This window comes from Acipenser ruthenus, chromosome 45, assembly GCF_902713425.1.
Source record: "Acipenser ruthenus chromosome 45, fAciRut3.2 maternal haplotype, whole genome shotgun sequence".
Lineage (NCBI taxonomy): Eukaryota > Metazoa > Chordata > Actinopteri > Acipenseriformes > Acipenseridae > Acipenser > Acipenser ruthenus.
Window position 1 is genome coordinate 5,592,621 of NC_081233.1, and position 17,216 is coordinate 5,609,836.

At 44.4% G+C, this 17,216-nt stretch overlaps 1 protein-coding gene across 2 annotated transcripts in view; it reads right to left on the reverse strand.

The window, feature by feature from the left end:
* Positions 1-17,216, reverse strand: part of LOC117967077 (receptor tyrosine-protein kinase erbB-3-like) — a 42,533-nt gene that overhangs the window by 18,982 nt on the left and 6,335 nt on the right. For both annotated transcript variants that reach the window (XM_059013271.1, XM_059013270.1), the window contains exons 2-3: positions 2,032-2,189; positions 1,737-1,923 (exon numbers count right to left, since the gene is read on the reverse strand). In XM_059013271.1, the coding sequence (XP_058869254.1) occupies positions 1,737-1,923; positions 2,032-2,189 (345 nt within the window). The remainder of the gene's footprint in view (positions 1-1,736; positions 1,924-2,031; positions 2,190-17,216) is intronic.

Here is a 17,216-nt window from a genome sequence, read left to right on the forward strand (position 1 = left end):
ATTTTGAGGAGTGTCTCAGTGGTGTATAAACGGTTCACAGCAGCCAGAGCACATAAATACAGAGGGCCCTCATGCCCTCACAGTACCAGAAAGGGTGAAAAATATCTCTATAAAATGTAGAGTGTATCAGATTATAGCTGAATGCAATCCGGGCGTTTATAGGAGGCTGGGAGTGTGTGATTAAAGTCTGGTTCAAAATCAAGGCAGTTATTGTGTTCACTGTGCCATACTGAGAGTGACAATTCTTTTTTTAATTAGTGCCCTAAAAATGTCAATTACATACAGCAGTTTTTATAAAATGTGTTTTTAATGCAATCCAATATAATAGAACCTGCACTCTTTCCAAAATGTTCTTGAAATTCAGCAAGTGTTAAGAATTCAGATCCAAAGCACCAAGGTGCCAATTGGATTTAACATCTAACATGTTTCATTTACGCATTCCATGATCTATCCAAGAAATCAAAAGCTCAGCATGTTCCTGGCTACAGAAGCACCATGACGTGTGTCCGTGTGCCTGCGTGCGTTGCATTGTTGGCAGATAACACAAGATGGGCGTGAGGCTGTATTTAGTCTGTCTTAGCTGAGCCCTGGCAGTCTGTGCTAACCTGTGCTGGATACATGCTTGCATGACTTGACTCCACCACACACACATGCACGCACGCACGCACGCACTCACACAAACACATGCACGCACGCACGCACACACACACGTGCATAAGGGAATCATTTATACAAAAGAAAATATTGTGTGGCTACCTAACAGGTTGATTGCCTGACTTTTCTGAAATGTTTTACAGCAGTGTAATGTACATTACTGAAGGCACTAGTTTGCCTGCTTGACTTAGTTTGATCAACTTATACCTTGAAGTGCCACAGCTGGGTATTTTAGAGCAGCCTGGATTCATGGCTTGTAACTCACGCTAGCCCTGCTGCTGCTGCACCCAGGCCTGGGGTTCAGAACCAGCTTCAAATGAAGTCTATTATTATTAATATTTAAATGATTAGGAGCCAGGAGTTTGAGCAGGGTTAGAAACTCACGCTAGCCCTGCTGCTGCTGCTGCACCCAGGCCTAGGGTTCACAACTCCCCTCAATGAAGTCTATTATTATTATTATTGAAATGATTAGGAGCCAGGAGTTTGAGCAGGGTTAGAAACTCACGCTAGCCCTGCTGCTGCTGCTGCACCCAGGCCTAGGGTTCACAACTCCCCTCAATGAAGTCTATTATTATTATTATTATTATTATTATTAATATTGAAATGATCAGGAGCCAGGACTTTGAGCAGGGTTAGAAACTCACACTAGCCCTGCTGCTGCTGCTGCACCCAGGCCTGGGGTTCAGAACTAGTTTCAAATGCATATATTCCTGAAATGATCGACAGCCAGGAGTGAACAATCAGGCTCAAGGTAAATCTGCTCTGAATTAACAGATAACACTCCTCATCACAGCATGAAGTCGCATTTGAGTCTGCAGGTTTACTCAAAGAAGTTGTTCATATAAGGGGAGAATAACTGATTAAACATCAAACTCCAGGCTCCTGATCATTTCAGTGATGCAGCTACTCAAGGATAGCTCTGAAAGCCAGCACTGGGAGCAGCAGGGCTGGTTCCAGTTTCAAGCACTGTGTATTGCATTAACCACCTATCCATAGTTATTTACTAAAAACAATAGTGGATGCAATTCAGATGGGTTCCCAGGTACTGTACAATGCTAGCATCTTCTCCGTTCCTCTCTCACCTGTCAGCTGCGTCAGGCCCAGCTGTCGGAGCCCCAGCACCCCCTCCTTCTGGTAGTTGAGCAGTATGGCCAGTGCGTAGGTGTCCTCGTACAGACTGGTGCCTCGGATCACTCGCAGGTTCTCCAGCGGCAGAAAGTCAAACTGGTTGAGAACGATGAGGATGTAGCCAGTCACCTCCCTGATGGACTGGAAAGAGGAGGGGAGAGTCAGAAACGTAGCGCATGAACACCTTCCCTTCCCGTTCGCCTCTGTCCTTCCCCCCCTGTGTGCGCGTGCCCTCTGCCGCCCCCCTACCTGCAGGAAGCTGAAGTTGCGGCTGTGCTCCATGAGTGTGATCTCCAGGTTGCCCATGACGATCTCACAGCCTTCGTACATCTTCTGCATCATCTGGTACTGCTGCTCCGAGTTCCCAGTGACACTGAGGGAGTTCTGAGTGCCAGAGCAAACCGACACTACGCGGAGAGAGAGGTGGAGAGAGGGAGAGAGGGGGAGAGGGGGAGAGAAAGAGAGAGCGGGGAGAGAGGAGGGTGAGAGAGAAGGGGAGAAGGGGAGAGAAAGAGAGAGAAAGAGAGAGCGGGGGAGAGAGGAGAGGGAGAGGGGGGAGAGAGGGGGCGAGGAAGAGAGGGGGGAGGGGGAGAGAGAGAGATGGGGAGGAGGGGGAGAAAGAGGGGGGAGAGAGGGAGAGAGAGGGAGAAGGGAGAGAGTGAGGATTGAGTGAGACCTCACAGCCTATAATAAACATTTGTAATTTCATAATATCGATAGTAAATCAGTGTTTACCATTTAAACAAAACAAACATCCCTCAGGGGATTTCTGTGATTATGTAGCCTTCTTTATGAAGCCAGGCTAGCGGGATACATTCTGAACACAGCTCCATAGATTGTTCCATATCTTTAAGAGGTCTATCTATGTCTCTGAGTTGTCTTGGAATAGGCATGTCTTCTTCCATACAGGTAAGCTGGATGTACTGTACATGGCACAGTGCTGTGTTAGTGATCTACAATTCAGAACAAATCTACTGAACTCATTAAAACACCTGCCTTGTACAGAGCAGGTGCAGTAGAGTATACCGCATCACCACAGTCAAGAATCAGAATCAGTAACTGCTGGAGATCGGCTGGGCCAGCGCTTGAAAATGTTCACCAGGATACATTTCCACAGCCATTTTGCATTTTTCCCTGATGCTTTTCCCATGGTTATAATATGCATTTACGGTTTGTTTTTGAACATGCTTTACCAGACCTCTCTGTGCTTTACAATGCTTCCCTATGCTTTACCATACCTCTCTGTGCTTTACAGTGCTTGCCTATGCTTTACCACACCTCTCTGTGCTTTACAATGCTTCCCTATGCTTTACCAGACCTCTCTGTGCTTTACGATGCTCCCCTATGCTTTACCAGACCTCTCTGTGCTTTACAATGCTTCCCTATGGTTTACCAGACCTCTCTGTGCTTTACAATGCTTCCCTATGCTTTACCAGACCTCTCTGTGCTTTGCAATGCTTCCCTATGCTTTACCACACCTCTCTGTGCTTTACAATGCTTCCCTATGCTTTACCAGACCTCTCTGTGCTTCACAATGCTTTACCATACCTCTCTGTGCTTTACGATGCTTTACCGTGCTTTACATGGTAACTTTTATAAGGGTAAGATTGGTTGTAAGGGAAAATTGTCTGAAGTGTGAGATTTGCCGGGTGATTTGGGGCGGATGTTATCAAGGTGAGAGTCACTATCCGCGGAGGGCTTGTTGGGAGCTCAGGCTGCATGGGCAGTGACTGGCAGGTCCTGTTTGTATTCTTTAGTAACCTTGGACTGTGTACAGGACGAGGGTATGAGAGAGCGACTCGCCTGCTTTCACAGCTCCTCACGCTCGGAGTAATGACCACATTAAATAGTTACTCAGTAACCCTCATCCATCAGACTGATTACCTGAGAAACAACGGAGACAGGAGGGGGGGGGGGGGGGGCGAGGTGCTGGTCTCTCCCACACAACCTCAACAGCACGACTGCTACAGAGAAACATCCAGTCACTGATCATAATGATGGTCATTACGGTTGACTCATCAATTAACATAAAGCGTTGAATTTCTATTGATCCACTTTGTTGCTTTACAGTCCACAAAGCTTCCTTGTTGGGCTTTACCAGAAAACGACTCTGCAAACAGCTTCCTTGTACAGAAATGGAGATACTGTATGAACCAGGAGGGGATGAACGCATGATAAACTAACAGCAACACAGTCCCCGGTGAACAGCATCAGAGTGACAGCAGGCTCACTTGCTCAGGCACTGAGACCAGTCTGATCTGCTGCTGAGAGAAATGCACCAGTCTGATTTCATATGGAGGAAGTGACGAGTGACCTTTCAAAGGGCCCCTAATAAAAGTTTACCCCAGGATTTGTGCACTTTTCCCCCATGCTGTTCCTATGGTTATCCTATCCATTTACCATGGATTATCCTGGTTTGCCAGGTTTATTAAAATGCCATAACTTGCTATTCTTTACAATGCTTCCCTATGCTTTACCATGTGGTTTATTACACTGTGCTGTGTTTTTACTATAGGACACTTTTATAAGGGGTACTTGAGGCAGCTTGTGGGTAACCTACAGAATAAAAGACATTTTTTGATATTTCCATAAAGATTTAAGTGTTTTCTCTTAGATCGTTTTGATAATTTAATAGTTGCTTAAAGAAAGATTTTATGAACAGAGTGATGTCAGGTTGCACAGCGGTAGAGATTTATTGACGTTGTTTTTCAGCTTCAGGTCTTCAGTTTGCCTGGCCAATCCGGTTTAACCACCTGTCGAGAGACACACTGGAGAAGGAATGTGAACAAACAAAGCAGAACTTAACTCTAGAACACGACAAGGGGGGCGATCTGTTCATACGGGACGACCTTCAAGGAAATGAGGCGTGCATTCCTTCAAGTGGTATAACCACGGCTCTAAAAAACAATTCCTTAGCATTCATTAGCATGACAACAAGAGCCTTCCTGTATGAGCGTTTTTCCAAACCTCCTTTTCATTAGCGCTACAAACTACAACCTCTGAAACATTCAAAGTTGACTGCGATCGCAGCCTTCATGTTCCGTGTCAGATTTTCTGTTTGCAGCGAGTTGGAGAGATCGAGTTCTGCCAGCTCCTCGCAGTCCTAACTGGGGCTCACAGAGATGGAAACGGATCTGCTGCTAATGGAAATGAATGAGATTTGCTCTCAGGTCAGTTCCAGTGGCAGCTGGCAATGCAGAATAAGTCTGATGGGCGCAATTTGCATGCTCTCCCCATTAGAGGCGTAACATTTCATTGTGCATCGATGAATCACGCTACGTCCTTTACGTGACATATCGTATCGGGATAGATGTAACGTTTGTATCGTGATACAAGACCACAGCGCAACACAGTGCGGCTCACCAAGCGGCTGTTGAATAAAGAATCAGTGGGTTTTAGAGTTGGGATGATGAATACACACTCTCCCTAACTCATTTCATTTGTGTCTTTTAACAAAATAGTCCATTATTAAACGATCTTTCCATGCATCATACAAGCAGTCCAGCAGAACCACCTCACGTATCGGGATGCATCCTGTCATGGCCTGCATTGTCGTAATACGCATCGCCTTACTGTTTTTTTGGATGTTTGCTATCAGTGCTTCTTCTTGTCATGACTCAAACACCCTCTTTTTATTTTTTGTTAAGGGGTTATAGGTTATAGTCTAGATCAGCCAAACTGTCACTGTGGATCAAGCACCTGAACAAATAGGAAAACAAAAACAGGATTTGACTCCAAATGTCAAGGTAAGGGTGGATTTCTGACTAAATGAACTACTTTCATTACATTCACAAGAAATCTGGCATTATTTTGACTTAACCATTTAAGTACCAAATTCATTTTTCTTTGAAAGAATCGGAACACAAGCTGTATTTATGTAATTTGATACATTCTAAAGCTAAAAGTATTTTTTGAGTGGAATTTCACGCTGGCTATGAAGCTCAACGCATAGAAAATGGAGTTTTATCATCACTGTGGGGAGGAAGACACCAAGAAATGTGTCATTTTTAGGCCAGTTTCTCATTTTATATTGAGGCTGGAGTCATAAAAGCATCTGAAGGGCTGTATTTGCAGAATTAACAGCTACATTTAGACTTTACTTTTGTGGTTAATAAAATCAGAGTAAGTTATCATATCAATATAGTGTGAGGCTGTAGCTCTCCTCTCCATGTATCTGTGCATTGTGAGGCTCCAGCTCTCCTCTCCCTGTGTCTCTGTGCATTGTGAGGCTCCAGCTCTCCTCTCCATGTCTCTGTGCATTGTGAGGCTCCAGCTCTCCTCTCCCTGTGTCTCTGTGCATTGTGAGGCTGTAGCTCTCCTCTCCATGTCTCTGTGCATTGTGAGGTTGTAGCTCTCCTCTCCCTGTGTCTCTGTGCATTGTGAGGCTGTAGCTCTCCTCTCCATGTCTCTGTGCATTGTGAGGCTCCAGCTCTCCTCTCCCTGTGTCTCTGTGCATTGTGAGGCTCCAGCTCTCCTCTCCCTGTGTCTCTGTGCATTGTGAGGCTCCAGCTCTCCTCTCCCTGTGTCTCTGTGCATTGTGAGGCTGTAGCTCTCCTCTCCATGTCTCTGTGCATTGTGAGGCTGTAGCTCTCCTCTCCCTGTGTCTCTGTGCATTGTGAGGCTCCAGCTCTCCTCACCATGTCTCTGTGCATTGTGAGGCTCCAGCTCTCCTCACCATGTCTCTGTGCATTGTGAGGCTCCAGCTCTCCTCTCCCTGTGTCTCTGTGCATTGTGAGGCTCCAGCTCTCCTCTCCATGTCTCTGTGCATTGTGAGGCTCCAGCTCTCCTCTCCCTGTGTCTCTGTGCATTGTGAGGCTGTAGCTCTCCTCTCCCTGTGTCTCTGTGCATTGTGAGGCTGTAGCTCTCCTCTCCATGTCTCTGTGCATTGTGAGGCTGTAGCTCGCCTCTCCATGTCTCTGTGCATTGTGAGGCTGTAGCTCTCCTCTCCCTGTGTCTCTGTGCATTGTGAGGCTGTAGCTCTCCTCTCCATGTCTCTGTGCATTGTGAGGCTGTAGCTCTCCTCTCCATGTATCTGTGCATTGTGAGGCTCCAGCTCTCCTCTCCCTGTGTCTCTGTGCATTGTGAGGCTGTAGCTCTCCTCTCCATGTCTCTGTGCATTGTGAGGCTCCAGCTCTCCTCTCCCTGTGTCTCTGTGCATTGTGAGGCTCCAGCTCTCCTCTCCATGTCTCTGTGCATTGTGAGGCTGTAGCTCTCCTCTCCCTGTGTCTCTGTGCATTGTGAGGCTAGACACAGACCAGCTATTGTCCAGCCTGCTTCCAACAAGACAGCTGTTAGAAGAGTTTCTAGATTGAATAAGTGTGTTAGATCGACCAAGATCAAGCTGAGGATCAAATGGGAGGATTTTTCTGAATTGCACAGTAGCTTAAAGAGTAAGTTAGGTATCATAATGAAGGTATTCGAGTGGTTTACATTCACGATGCTTTGGCCATTACATCACAGTTTTAAAAAAAACAGTAAACTGCTGCATTGCCATTGCAGATCCTTCTGGAGCTGTGCTGCATCCAGACTGCCTGTGCTGAGATGCCAGCCCTGCCTTATATCATTGCGATGACTCAGTGACTGAGCCCTTAAGCCAACCGTACATTACTGATAAGCAACGTGCCACACATTGCGTGCCACCGCTCACCCATGCACTGTGCAACTGACTGAATGCAAGTGCGAGTTTGGGACTGCAGAGCGCGTCTGTCACTTAGGGAGGTTTGTGGGGATCGGTCTAACAGGGTTGTGATTTGCAACCCAGGTAATACATTCACTTTGGAGCTCTTTCTTTTCAGGTTTAAAATTGTGAAGTTTGAATCACCCCTGTGGCCTCACTAGAGCTCTCAGAATCATATCTAACCTCCAAGGACACCTAACCTAACCTCCACATACCTGCCCCCCTTCCTCTGATGGACTGATGAAACACATCCGTAAGAAATACCGTGTAGAACAAACAATATTCCATGCCCATAACAAGTTGTTTTTTGTAAAATTGGCTGCGATTCAGGACCTGTTAATCCTAAACCAGACCTCATGTAGTTTTACTGCTCTGATCTGGAACGGTCCCCACTGGGGAGATAAAATAATCAGATCAGGCAAACAGCAGGGTTAAATATTAACGTGAGTGTTTGATTTATGACTTAGCTGCTGGTAAATATGAAAGCACAGAGTCGGGTGTGCACACACAGTGTAGTATGAACCCTGTCTGAGCTGTGCCTCAATGCAGTGCTATACACTGATGGTTCCTGGGCTGTATATACAGGAGCACTGAGCCCCTCAGAGAGGTTCTTCTCATTTAGAAATGGAGTTTCCCATTCAAGACTCTGAATGGGTTTGAAAAGACTGGAAGGGCAATCTGTGGTCTTTGCAGGTACAGACCAAATGAAACGCCGGGTTAAACCTGCTTTTAAATGTCTTTGCTGCTGTTCAGTCAGCTGTTTAGTTTTAATGTTACAATCTTTCTTTTTTTGGAATGCATGTGTATTTTTCTATGGCTCTTTAAGAACACTGGTCATGGCCTTTTAAACACAGAGTCTGGGCAATTCCACTTTCCCTTAGAAAAGTGTCCCATAGTAAAAGCACAGCAAAGTTATGGGAAAGCATGGGTAAGCATTGTAAAGCACATGGTAACTGTGGTAGACTATGGTAAATGCATCACCATGGGATTCAAAAAAACCCCAGCGAAATCACTATGCAAATCTACAGTGGTAAACTGTTATAAGAGTTATAGCATCTACACTGTTAAAGAGTTATAGCATCTACATCATATCAACATGCTGTCTTATTTCTGACCTGTTTAATTTCCTGTTGTGTGTGTTCTCCGACATGTCCTACTGCTGTTTCTGCTCAAGTCATTATTCACCAGCCATACTATCTATTCCAGCACATGTCATTTTTCAACAAATGAGCTTCTGAAAAGACTCCCAAAAGCTGAAATTGACCGCTAGGGGCGTGCAACTGTCTCTCCCCCTCTGCAATTTTGATTGCGTGTAGAACTGTACCAACTCACAGTGCCACAGTTATGGAGGAGGGATACATACAGTTGCCCATTTCTAAAAGCACTTCTTCAAAGCTTAATGAGTCTTTTCAGAAGCATGTCCCACAACACACAAAACCTGATATTAAACCGGTCAGTAATCCACCCTAATTTAATGTGTGGAGCTGTATATTATATTACTGTTATAGCTGCTATTAAATGAGATTATTGGTGCTTGGACTTTACAACGCAATATAGTGTTCTGGCCTTGATAGCTATGTTATGCTTACAGTAATTGGGTGCGCAGTTTATTTACACAGATCAATGATAAAGAAACTTACATGGCAACACGTTTGAGAAATAGGAGGAAGCTGGTGTCTCTAAATCTCTAACTACCTTTGGGTAATGTAAACATACAAGGTGTGCTTTCCTTGTGCTAAAGAAAGAGGTAAACATATTATAGAACAGATGTAGTGTGCCAGCTCATTTAGATCCTGTTATTCTGCTCCACATGATACATTTCGGCCAAACAAACATCACAAAGGTTCCAGTGACGGCACAGCGACAGCAGCTACAATACTAATTCAGGTTCATTAGACTGCTCACTCGGTCAATGATCGCTGTTAAGTCACAAATTCCAGTACATCTTATCCTGTTTACCGACATTACCCCATGCATAGAACACGGTTCTGAAGTTAAAACAACAGCAGCTACTAAGACTACAAACTGGCAAAACCTCCACACATGCATTGCGTTATTTCAAAATGTTTTTAAATCTGATCAGTATTTAATATATACAGCTGTCTCAGTGTGGCCTGCCCACCCAGATTGATCAGGAGAAGACACTCTTACACCATAAGAGTCAACTCTCCATATTAATGTGTATAAGAGACGTCCTCCACACACTAGCTTAGTGTCGTTTTCCACCCACAATTTGGCTTAAACATAAGAAAATACTGGAAGCCAATTGATGTATAGACCTACAGTGGAACTAATAAAAGATGGTATTGCTGAAGCCTGAAACAGCAGTCCCTTTTGGTATCAACGTGTACCATTATTGTACCAAGAGTGGGGAGCCAGCAGCTTTATTACATTGTATTGCTGGCAAGCACAGCCCTGAGCAGTGATGTCAACATGTTTTTAAAAGTAGTTAAAAAACAAACCACTTTTCATACCATGCTATGAGTTGTGTGCTTGTCATGGCATAGTCCTGTGATTGATCTCATTGTTGTGCTAGACAATGCAATACAGACTAGTCTAGCTTCTTTTGTGGAAAACAGCTCAAGACTAGTACAATCCATTACTAGTCAGACAAGTTTAAATACAACCAAAACAATTAAAATCTTAGCTGACTAATTGTATCCTACGTGCATGGGTATTCCAAAAGGATCTTCTATACACAGATGGCTATTTAGCCAGACGATTATGGTTCGTCAACCACCGACATAACTAGAAATTCAAGGCAATACTACTCGACGCTCACTAGAAGGCAAGCAGCAACATGTGTTCCATTTCAGAAATTAGGCACGAAAAAAAGGTCTTTCAGAGAAATTTACTCAAAGTTCAAATGCAAAAATGCCTTAATTATGCAAAGCATGGGTCACAAAATGTGCGAGATTTAAACTTTGAAATGTGTGCACGTTTTGTGCAAGGCATGCAGACAATCAGATCCTTGTAGCACCCTTGTCTAGTTCTTGCTCATGTGCTGTGGTCTTGTGTGTCATGGTGATTCCAGCATGATCCTTGCAGTAGTGTATTTGTTGTAAATGCTCAACAAAAAGGGTTCTGTTTGAAATAATCAATTGGTGGGGAATCTGCTTCCGTCTTTCATTGGTTATTTTTGAGTTCCCCAGTGCCCCCCTTTATATCATAAAGACCAGTCTGTCTGCTCCGGTAATGAAGCCTGCCTCTTACAGAGATACAAACCAATTCCCTAATCAAATAGCACACACACACAATAATCTGTAGTAACAGAAGCACTGAGAACACCTTCGATATTCAACAGCAAGAAGCCAAATACACTTAGGAGTGTCAGTCTAGCAACACGCTAGCAAGCCATGTGTTACCTGAGGGGATATTGTCTATTCGAGACTGCCTGGTTCGGACAATTGGAACTACAAGTCAATGGATAGGCGAACATCTTCTTAAAACCAGAAAAAGAGCTGGATTAAAGGCAGCTCCTGTATGGTATTGCGTGGCGCAGCTGGAATCGGGGGCAGTGAGGGGTCTGACACTGAACAGAGCATGGGAGATTTCCTCTGACTGATTGTGAGTCTCTGTTCTCAGCCTGCCTTCGGCTCTCTGTGACATCACTGTCCCGTCTCCACAATAGCGGCAGTGTTAGAGACGAGAGAGGGAGCGGGCGACTGCCTATCTCATCCACACAGCAGGGAAATAAAGCATGGCTTGAACCCTGCCAGCACCCCCTCCGCTCACAAGCTCCAGGATCACAGTCACTTCTGCTGTAGCTTTGCTGTGGTTCTGTCTGGTTATTTGGCGTCATTAGAGCATTGAAGCTGTGCAGGTGTATGGCACTGTGAAACCTGATGGATAATGAATTCAGTTTCATCATCATGTAGAAATCAGATCATCTTTTTCTATTTCAGAAACCAGGTAAAATCTATTATCACTACTTAGTTTAATTATCACTATGTGTCCAATACTGTATGTCTAAGTACACCATCTACAATTCTGAAATAATGTTATTTAAAAAAAGATTTTAGTATCTTCAAGCTCTGTGTAACTAATAGTACTATATTTATTTATTTATTTATTTCATTTATATAGCGCCTTTCATACCAATAATAATAATAATCTGTGATCTAAAAGTGTGATTTGGGAGATATGTGGTCAGTAGCTCCTGCAGATAGCTAGCTGCTGCTCCATTCAAGGCTTTATAGGTCAATAATAAGATTTTAAAATCAATTCTATATTGAACAGGTAGCCAGTGCAAGGAGGCTGGGATGATCTGCTCATATTTTTTGGTTTTAGTGAAAATTCTAGCAGCGGTATTCTGAACAAGCTGTAGGCAGGACACCTCACGTTTTGGGATGCCAGAGAGGAGTGCATTACACTAATCAATTCCTGAAGAAACAAAGGCATGTGTCAGTCTCTCTGCGTCAGAGAAGGAGATAATAGGTCTCAGTTTGGCTATGTTTCTCAAGTGATAGAAGGATCCTTTAGAAACCTCCCTAATATGAAACTCAAATGATAAATCAGGATCAAAGAGAACCCCCACATTTTTTTTATTTCAGTTTTAGGAATTGATAAAAGACTGCTAGGGTCAAACTCATGCAATCTTACATTTTTTAGTTGGTTACAAACATAACCTCTGTTTTACCTGAATTCAACATTAGGAAGTTTTGAGACATCCAGCACTTGATAATCAGCAAGTCAAGCAGCAAATAAAACCCTGACAGAAGTATCACCAGGTTTTAAAGACAAATACAGCTGGGTGTCAACCACATAGCAGTGGAAGACACCATGTTTCCTGATGAGATCACCCAGTAGTAACATATATAATGAAAATAGCAATGGACCCAGAATTGAACCTTGTGGAACACCACAATCATCTTCGGTCAATGCTGATTTTTCCTCCCCAATAGAGACAAACTGATACCTATCAGATAGGTAAGACCAGGATAAGACAAGGCCAGACAGCCCCACTAAGTATTTGAGCTGATTTAATAAGATGGAGTGGTCTGCGGTGTCAAAAGCAGCACTTAGATCAAGGAGAATTAGACCTGATGGAAAGCCCAAGTCAGAGCTCATCAGTCTCTGTACTATGTGCAGCACGAAATCCAGACTGAAATTTCTCAGATACACCATTAAGAGTTCAAAAACACTTTGTACTTGAAATGCAACAACCCTCTCTAAAACCGTGTCTAAGAATGGGAGATTGGAGATGGGCCTGTAGTTATTAATCCAGGATCCAAGTTGTGTTTCTTGAGCATTGGCTTTACTATAGCTACCAGTTAAGGAATTAATATCCTGAGATGTAAGTGTATGTTCCATGGATTTTGTAGTTACTGGTTGATGGTCAGAAATGGTGAGATCTGTAGTTAATACATTTTTAACAACTAAACCACGAGAGATTACCAGGTCTAGAGTATGGCCACGATTGTGTGTGGGACCTTTTACATGCTGGAGATAATCTAAGGAATCCAGCAGCCTCATCAGTTCCACAGAAGTGGAGTCAGATTCTGTACCAACATGTAGGTTAAAATCACCCAGTAGAAGAATCCTATCATAATGGACTGTCAATGAAGATAGCAAGTCACTAAATTCAGCTAAAAATAACGGGTTTGACTTAGGTGGTCGATAGATAATTACAATATGAACAGGTAGTGCACTATTTAGTGTTAATGTTAACAGTTCAAAAGATGAATAACCTGGGAGAGTAACCTGATTAATGTTCACTACAGAAAATACATATTCAGGATTCTAAAATCAAAGGATCAAAGGATTTACATTATCAATACCTTTTAGAATTTTGAATGCTTGAATCGTCTTTGTTCAAGACTGAATAGATTCAATTCTTTTAGCCTGTCTGCATACGACATGTCTTTAAAACCCGGGATCATTCTGGTTGCTCTTCTTTGCACTCTTTCTAGAGCAGCAATATCCTTTTTGTAACGAGGTGGCCAGAACTGAACACAATATTCTAGATGAAGTCTTACGAATGCATTGTAAAGTTTTAACATTACTTCCCTTGATTGCAATTCAACACTTAGTAAAGTAGTTAATGATCTCATTGTATCTGTTAAACCTGGTGTGGAATAACGCCCCTCCAGGACTGTGACTGTCCACCCCTGTATGAGGAGAATGTACTGCATGTATGTACTGAAGTAAACATGAACCTTGCAGAGCTATGAACAGATCAGTCACTGCTGAGGCATAGAGGGGGAAATGAAGCTTTAAGAAAATATATGCCAGCGAGTGAAATGAAGTAGAACATGGATGCTAAGCAGGAAAGGTAGAATCTGATGAAGAAAGAAGATAAGAAAAAGGGCAAGCAGTCACAGAGAGGTATGCCCTCATAAAAGTTCATAAAAACTTTCCCATAGTTTACCATGGCTTGTTTTTGAATATGCTTTACCCTACCTCTCTGGGCGTCACCCTGCTTACCTGTGCTTTACCATGATTTCATTGTGCTTTGTTATGCTTTAGGTAAGCTTGTATAAGGGTGTACTGTTTGTCCTTACCTGTTTGCTGCTTTTTTGTAAAACTTATCAGACCATTTGTTTGGTAAGGGCTAAAACTTCTCACTAGTAGTAGGGCACAGTGCCAGCTTTCCCACCCCATCCTGGAAAAGCTGATTATAAGACAGATTAGCACCTGATGAAAGAGACCCCCCCCCCCCCCCCCCCCCCCCCCCCCGCCCCTTCAGTGTTGTGCAAGTCAGCTCTGAGAGGAGAGAAGTGATTACTGTTCTGAGACGTGTTCTGAGAAGGAGTATCCAATCAGAACCTTTTGGGTTACATTGCAAAGTGAAAGCATTGCACACTCACTGCAGATCCATTTCAGTACCATGATACCCTGCTGCCCGATCAGAACCACTGTGCAACGTGTTCCAAATCCCTTACAACTGGGTTTGCTTTGATTCTGTTTCTGATCAGGGTGTACTTCTGTAATACTGTGAGTGGGTGTAAGCATTAGTCCTTTAGAACTGGAAAGTGAAAGTGCATTCCACAAGTTAAGAAAACTCAGATTGTGTTCAACTTCAAATCAAATCTCTAACAGGCAGCCAGTGCAAGGACTCCAACACAGGTGTAAAGCGATCCCTAGAGTGTCCCTAGACTTACTGGTTCTGTGTCTTGCCTTTAGGTTGGTGTTTAGCTGTTCGTTTTTGTGTGTTGACTCATTTTGCAATGTGAGATCGCACACGGTACCCTGGGGCACCCTTATACCCCAGTTTCTCTCGTTCATTTTACTGTTGCCAGACACACCAAGATAGAAAAAGCACTGCAAAGAGACAGGCTTAGCAGCAATTCACAGTAACTGTGAATCCTTTTTGGTGCCACTCCACTGCAGTTTTTATTTCGTAATTTCTGATGACTCAGACTGGACGGTTGGACTATTTGGATTATATTCTTTACCAGCTCTGCTGGTATAAAATAAAACACATGAAAGCAGTTTATGAACACATGCGTGAAGGATTATTAAGATCACTACACTTGACATTGTTCAGAGGTTCAGTGTGAATAGTCAGCTCTCTGTGTGTGATTCACTGCAGAGTCTTTGTCTCACTGAGTGGCTGCTGTGTGTGGTACTGACAGGTGTGACAGGCTGCAGGATCACAGCTCCTGTCTCGCACTTGCTTGTGGTCCCGTCTCACCTCTGAGTCACCGACTTCAACCCTGACCCAGATACCACAGGGGACAAAATATTAGGAACCCCTGCCATATGTCTATTGGGTTCCACGATATGTAAATGGAGACACAGTTCACAATGGCAATGCGTTGTAGAACCAGACAGACAGTGTGCTTCTGTATCAGGACCACTGTCTGTCTGTGATTCCACATCCTTTAATTGTGTTCGCTTTGGTTTTTACCAGTATAGAAGTTTTGATCTGGGTAGTATTTTGCAATGGTACCCCAGTGGTATTTTTGGGGTTGTCATTCAACAAAAATGGGGATCCCTATGTGCTGATTGTGTCTGTCTGTCTGTCTGTCTGCCTGCCTGCCTGTCTGTCTGTCTGTCACACACACACAATAATGCCCTTGACTTTGCAGCAATCTTCACCAAACTTTTATCATACCCTCCTATAGATGTTTCAGATTGCATCTGGCTATCTTTACTGTGCAATTGCTATGGGGTTATGAGGATGTATGTGTATGCACTGTTTTTTTTTTTTGTTTAAAATAAACCTCAGTGAAATATTTACTACAAAAGCTACAAAAGAATATATTAAAAGTTCCTCAAAAGCTGTACAATGATGCACTTTAAAAACGGGCCAAATTGCTAAGAAGTTAAGGAGTTTGGACAAAGCCTCTATTCTCCAACACTGAAGGAGGAACAGCTAGGCCCTGTAGCAGTAGTACATAGCAGAGGCTCTGTGGCTGTGCATTGACTGACTGAGAAGCTCTGTGATGCTCTCTGACTGTGAGAGGCTCTGTGATGCTCTCTGACTGTTTGAGAGGCTCTGTGATGCTCTCTGACTGACAGAGGCTCTGTGATGCTCTCTGACTGACTGAGAGGCTCTGTGATGCTCTCTGACTGACTGAGGGGCTCTGTGATGCTCTCTGACTGACTGAGGGGCTCTGTAATGCTCTCTGACTGACTGAGAGGCTCTGTGATGCTCTCTGAATGACTGAGGGGCTCTGTGATGCTCTCTGACTGACTGAGAGGCTCTGTGATGCTCTCTGAATGACTGAGAGGCTCTGTGATGCTCTCTGACTGGCTGAGAGGCTATGTGATGCTCTCTGACTGGCTGAGAGGCTCTGTGATGCTCTCTGACTGGCTGAGAGGCTCTGTGATGCTCTCTGACTGACTGAGAGGCTCTGTGATGCTCTCTGACTGTTTGAGAGGCTCTGTGATGCTCTCTGACTGACTGAGAGGCTCTGTGATGCTCTCTGACTGACTGAGGAGCTCTGTGATGCTCTCTGACTGACAGAGGCTCTGTGATGCTCTCTGACTGACTGAGAGGCTCTGTGATGCTCTCTGACTGACTGAGGGGCTCTGTGATGCTCTCTGACTGACTGAGGGGCTCTGTAATGCTCTCTGACTGACTGAGAGGCTCTGTGATGCTCTCTGAATGACTGAGAGGCTCTGTGATGCTCTCTGGCTGACTGAGAGGCTCTGTGATGCTCTCTGACTGACTGAGAGGCTCTGTGATGCTCTCTGACTGGCTGAGAGGCTCTGTGATGCTCTCTGACTGACTGAGAGGCTCTGTGATGCTCTCTGACTGACTGAGAGGCTCTGTGATGCTCTCTGACTGGCTGAGAGGCTCTGTGATGCTCTCTGACTGGCTGAGAGGCTCTGTGATGCTCTCTGACTGACTGAGAGGCTCTGTGATGCTCTCTGACTGGCTGAGAGGCTCTGTGATGCTCTCTGACTGACTGAGAGGCTCTGTGATGCTCTCTGACTGACTGAGAGGCTCTGTGATGCTCTCTGAATGACTGAGGGGCTCTGTGATGCTCTCTGACTGACTGAGAGGCTCTGTGATGCTCTCTGAATGACTGAGAGGCTCTGTGATGCTCTCTGACTGGCTGAGAGGCTATGTGATGCTCTCTGACTGGCTGAGAGGCTCTGTGATGCTCTCTGACTGGCTGAGAGGCTCTGTGATGCTCTCTGACTGACTGAGAGGCTCTGTGATGCTCTCTGACTGTTTGAGAGGCTCTGTGATGCTCTCTGACTGACTGAGAGGCTCTGTGATGCTCTCTGACTGACTGAGGAGCTCTGTGATGCTCTCTGACTGACAGAGGCTCTGTGATGCTCTCTGACTGACTGAGAGGCT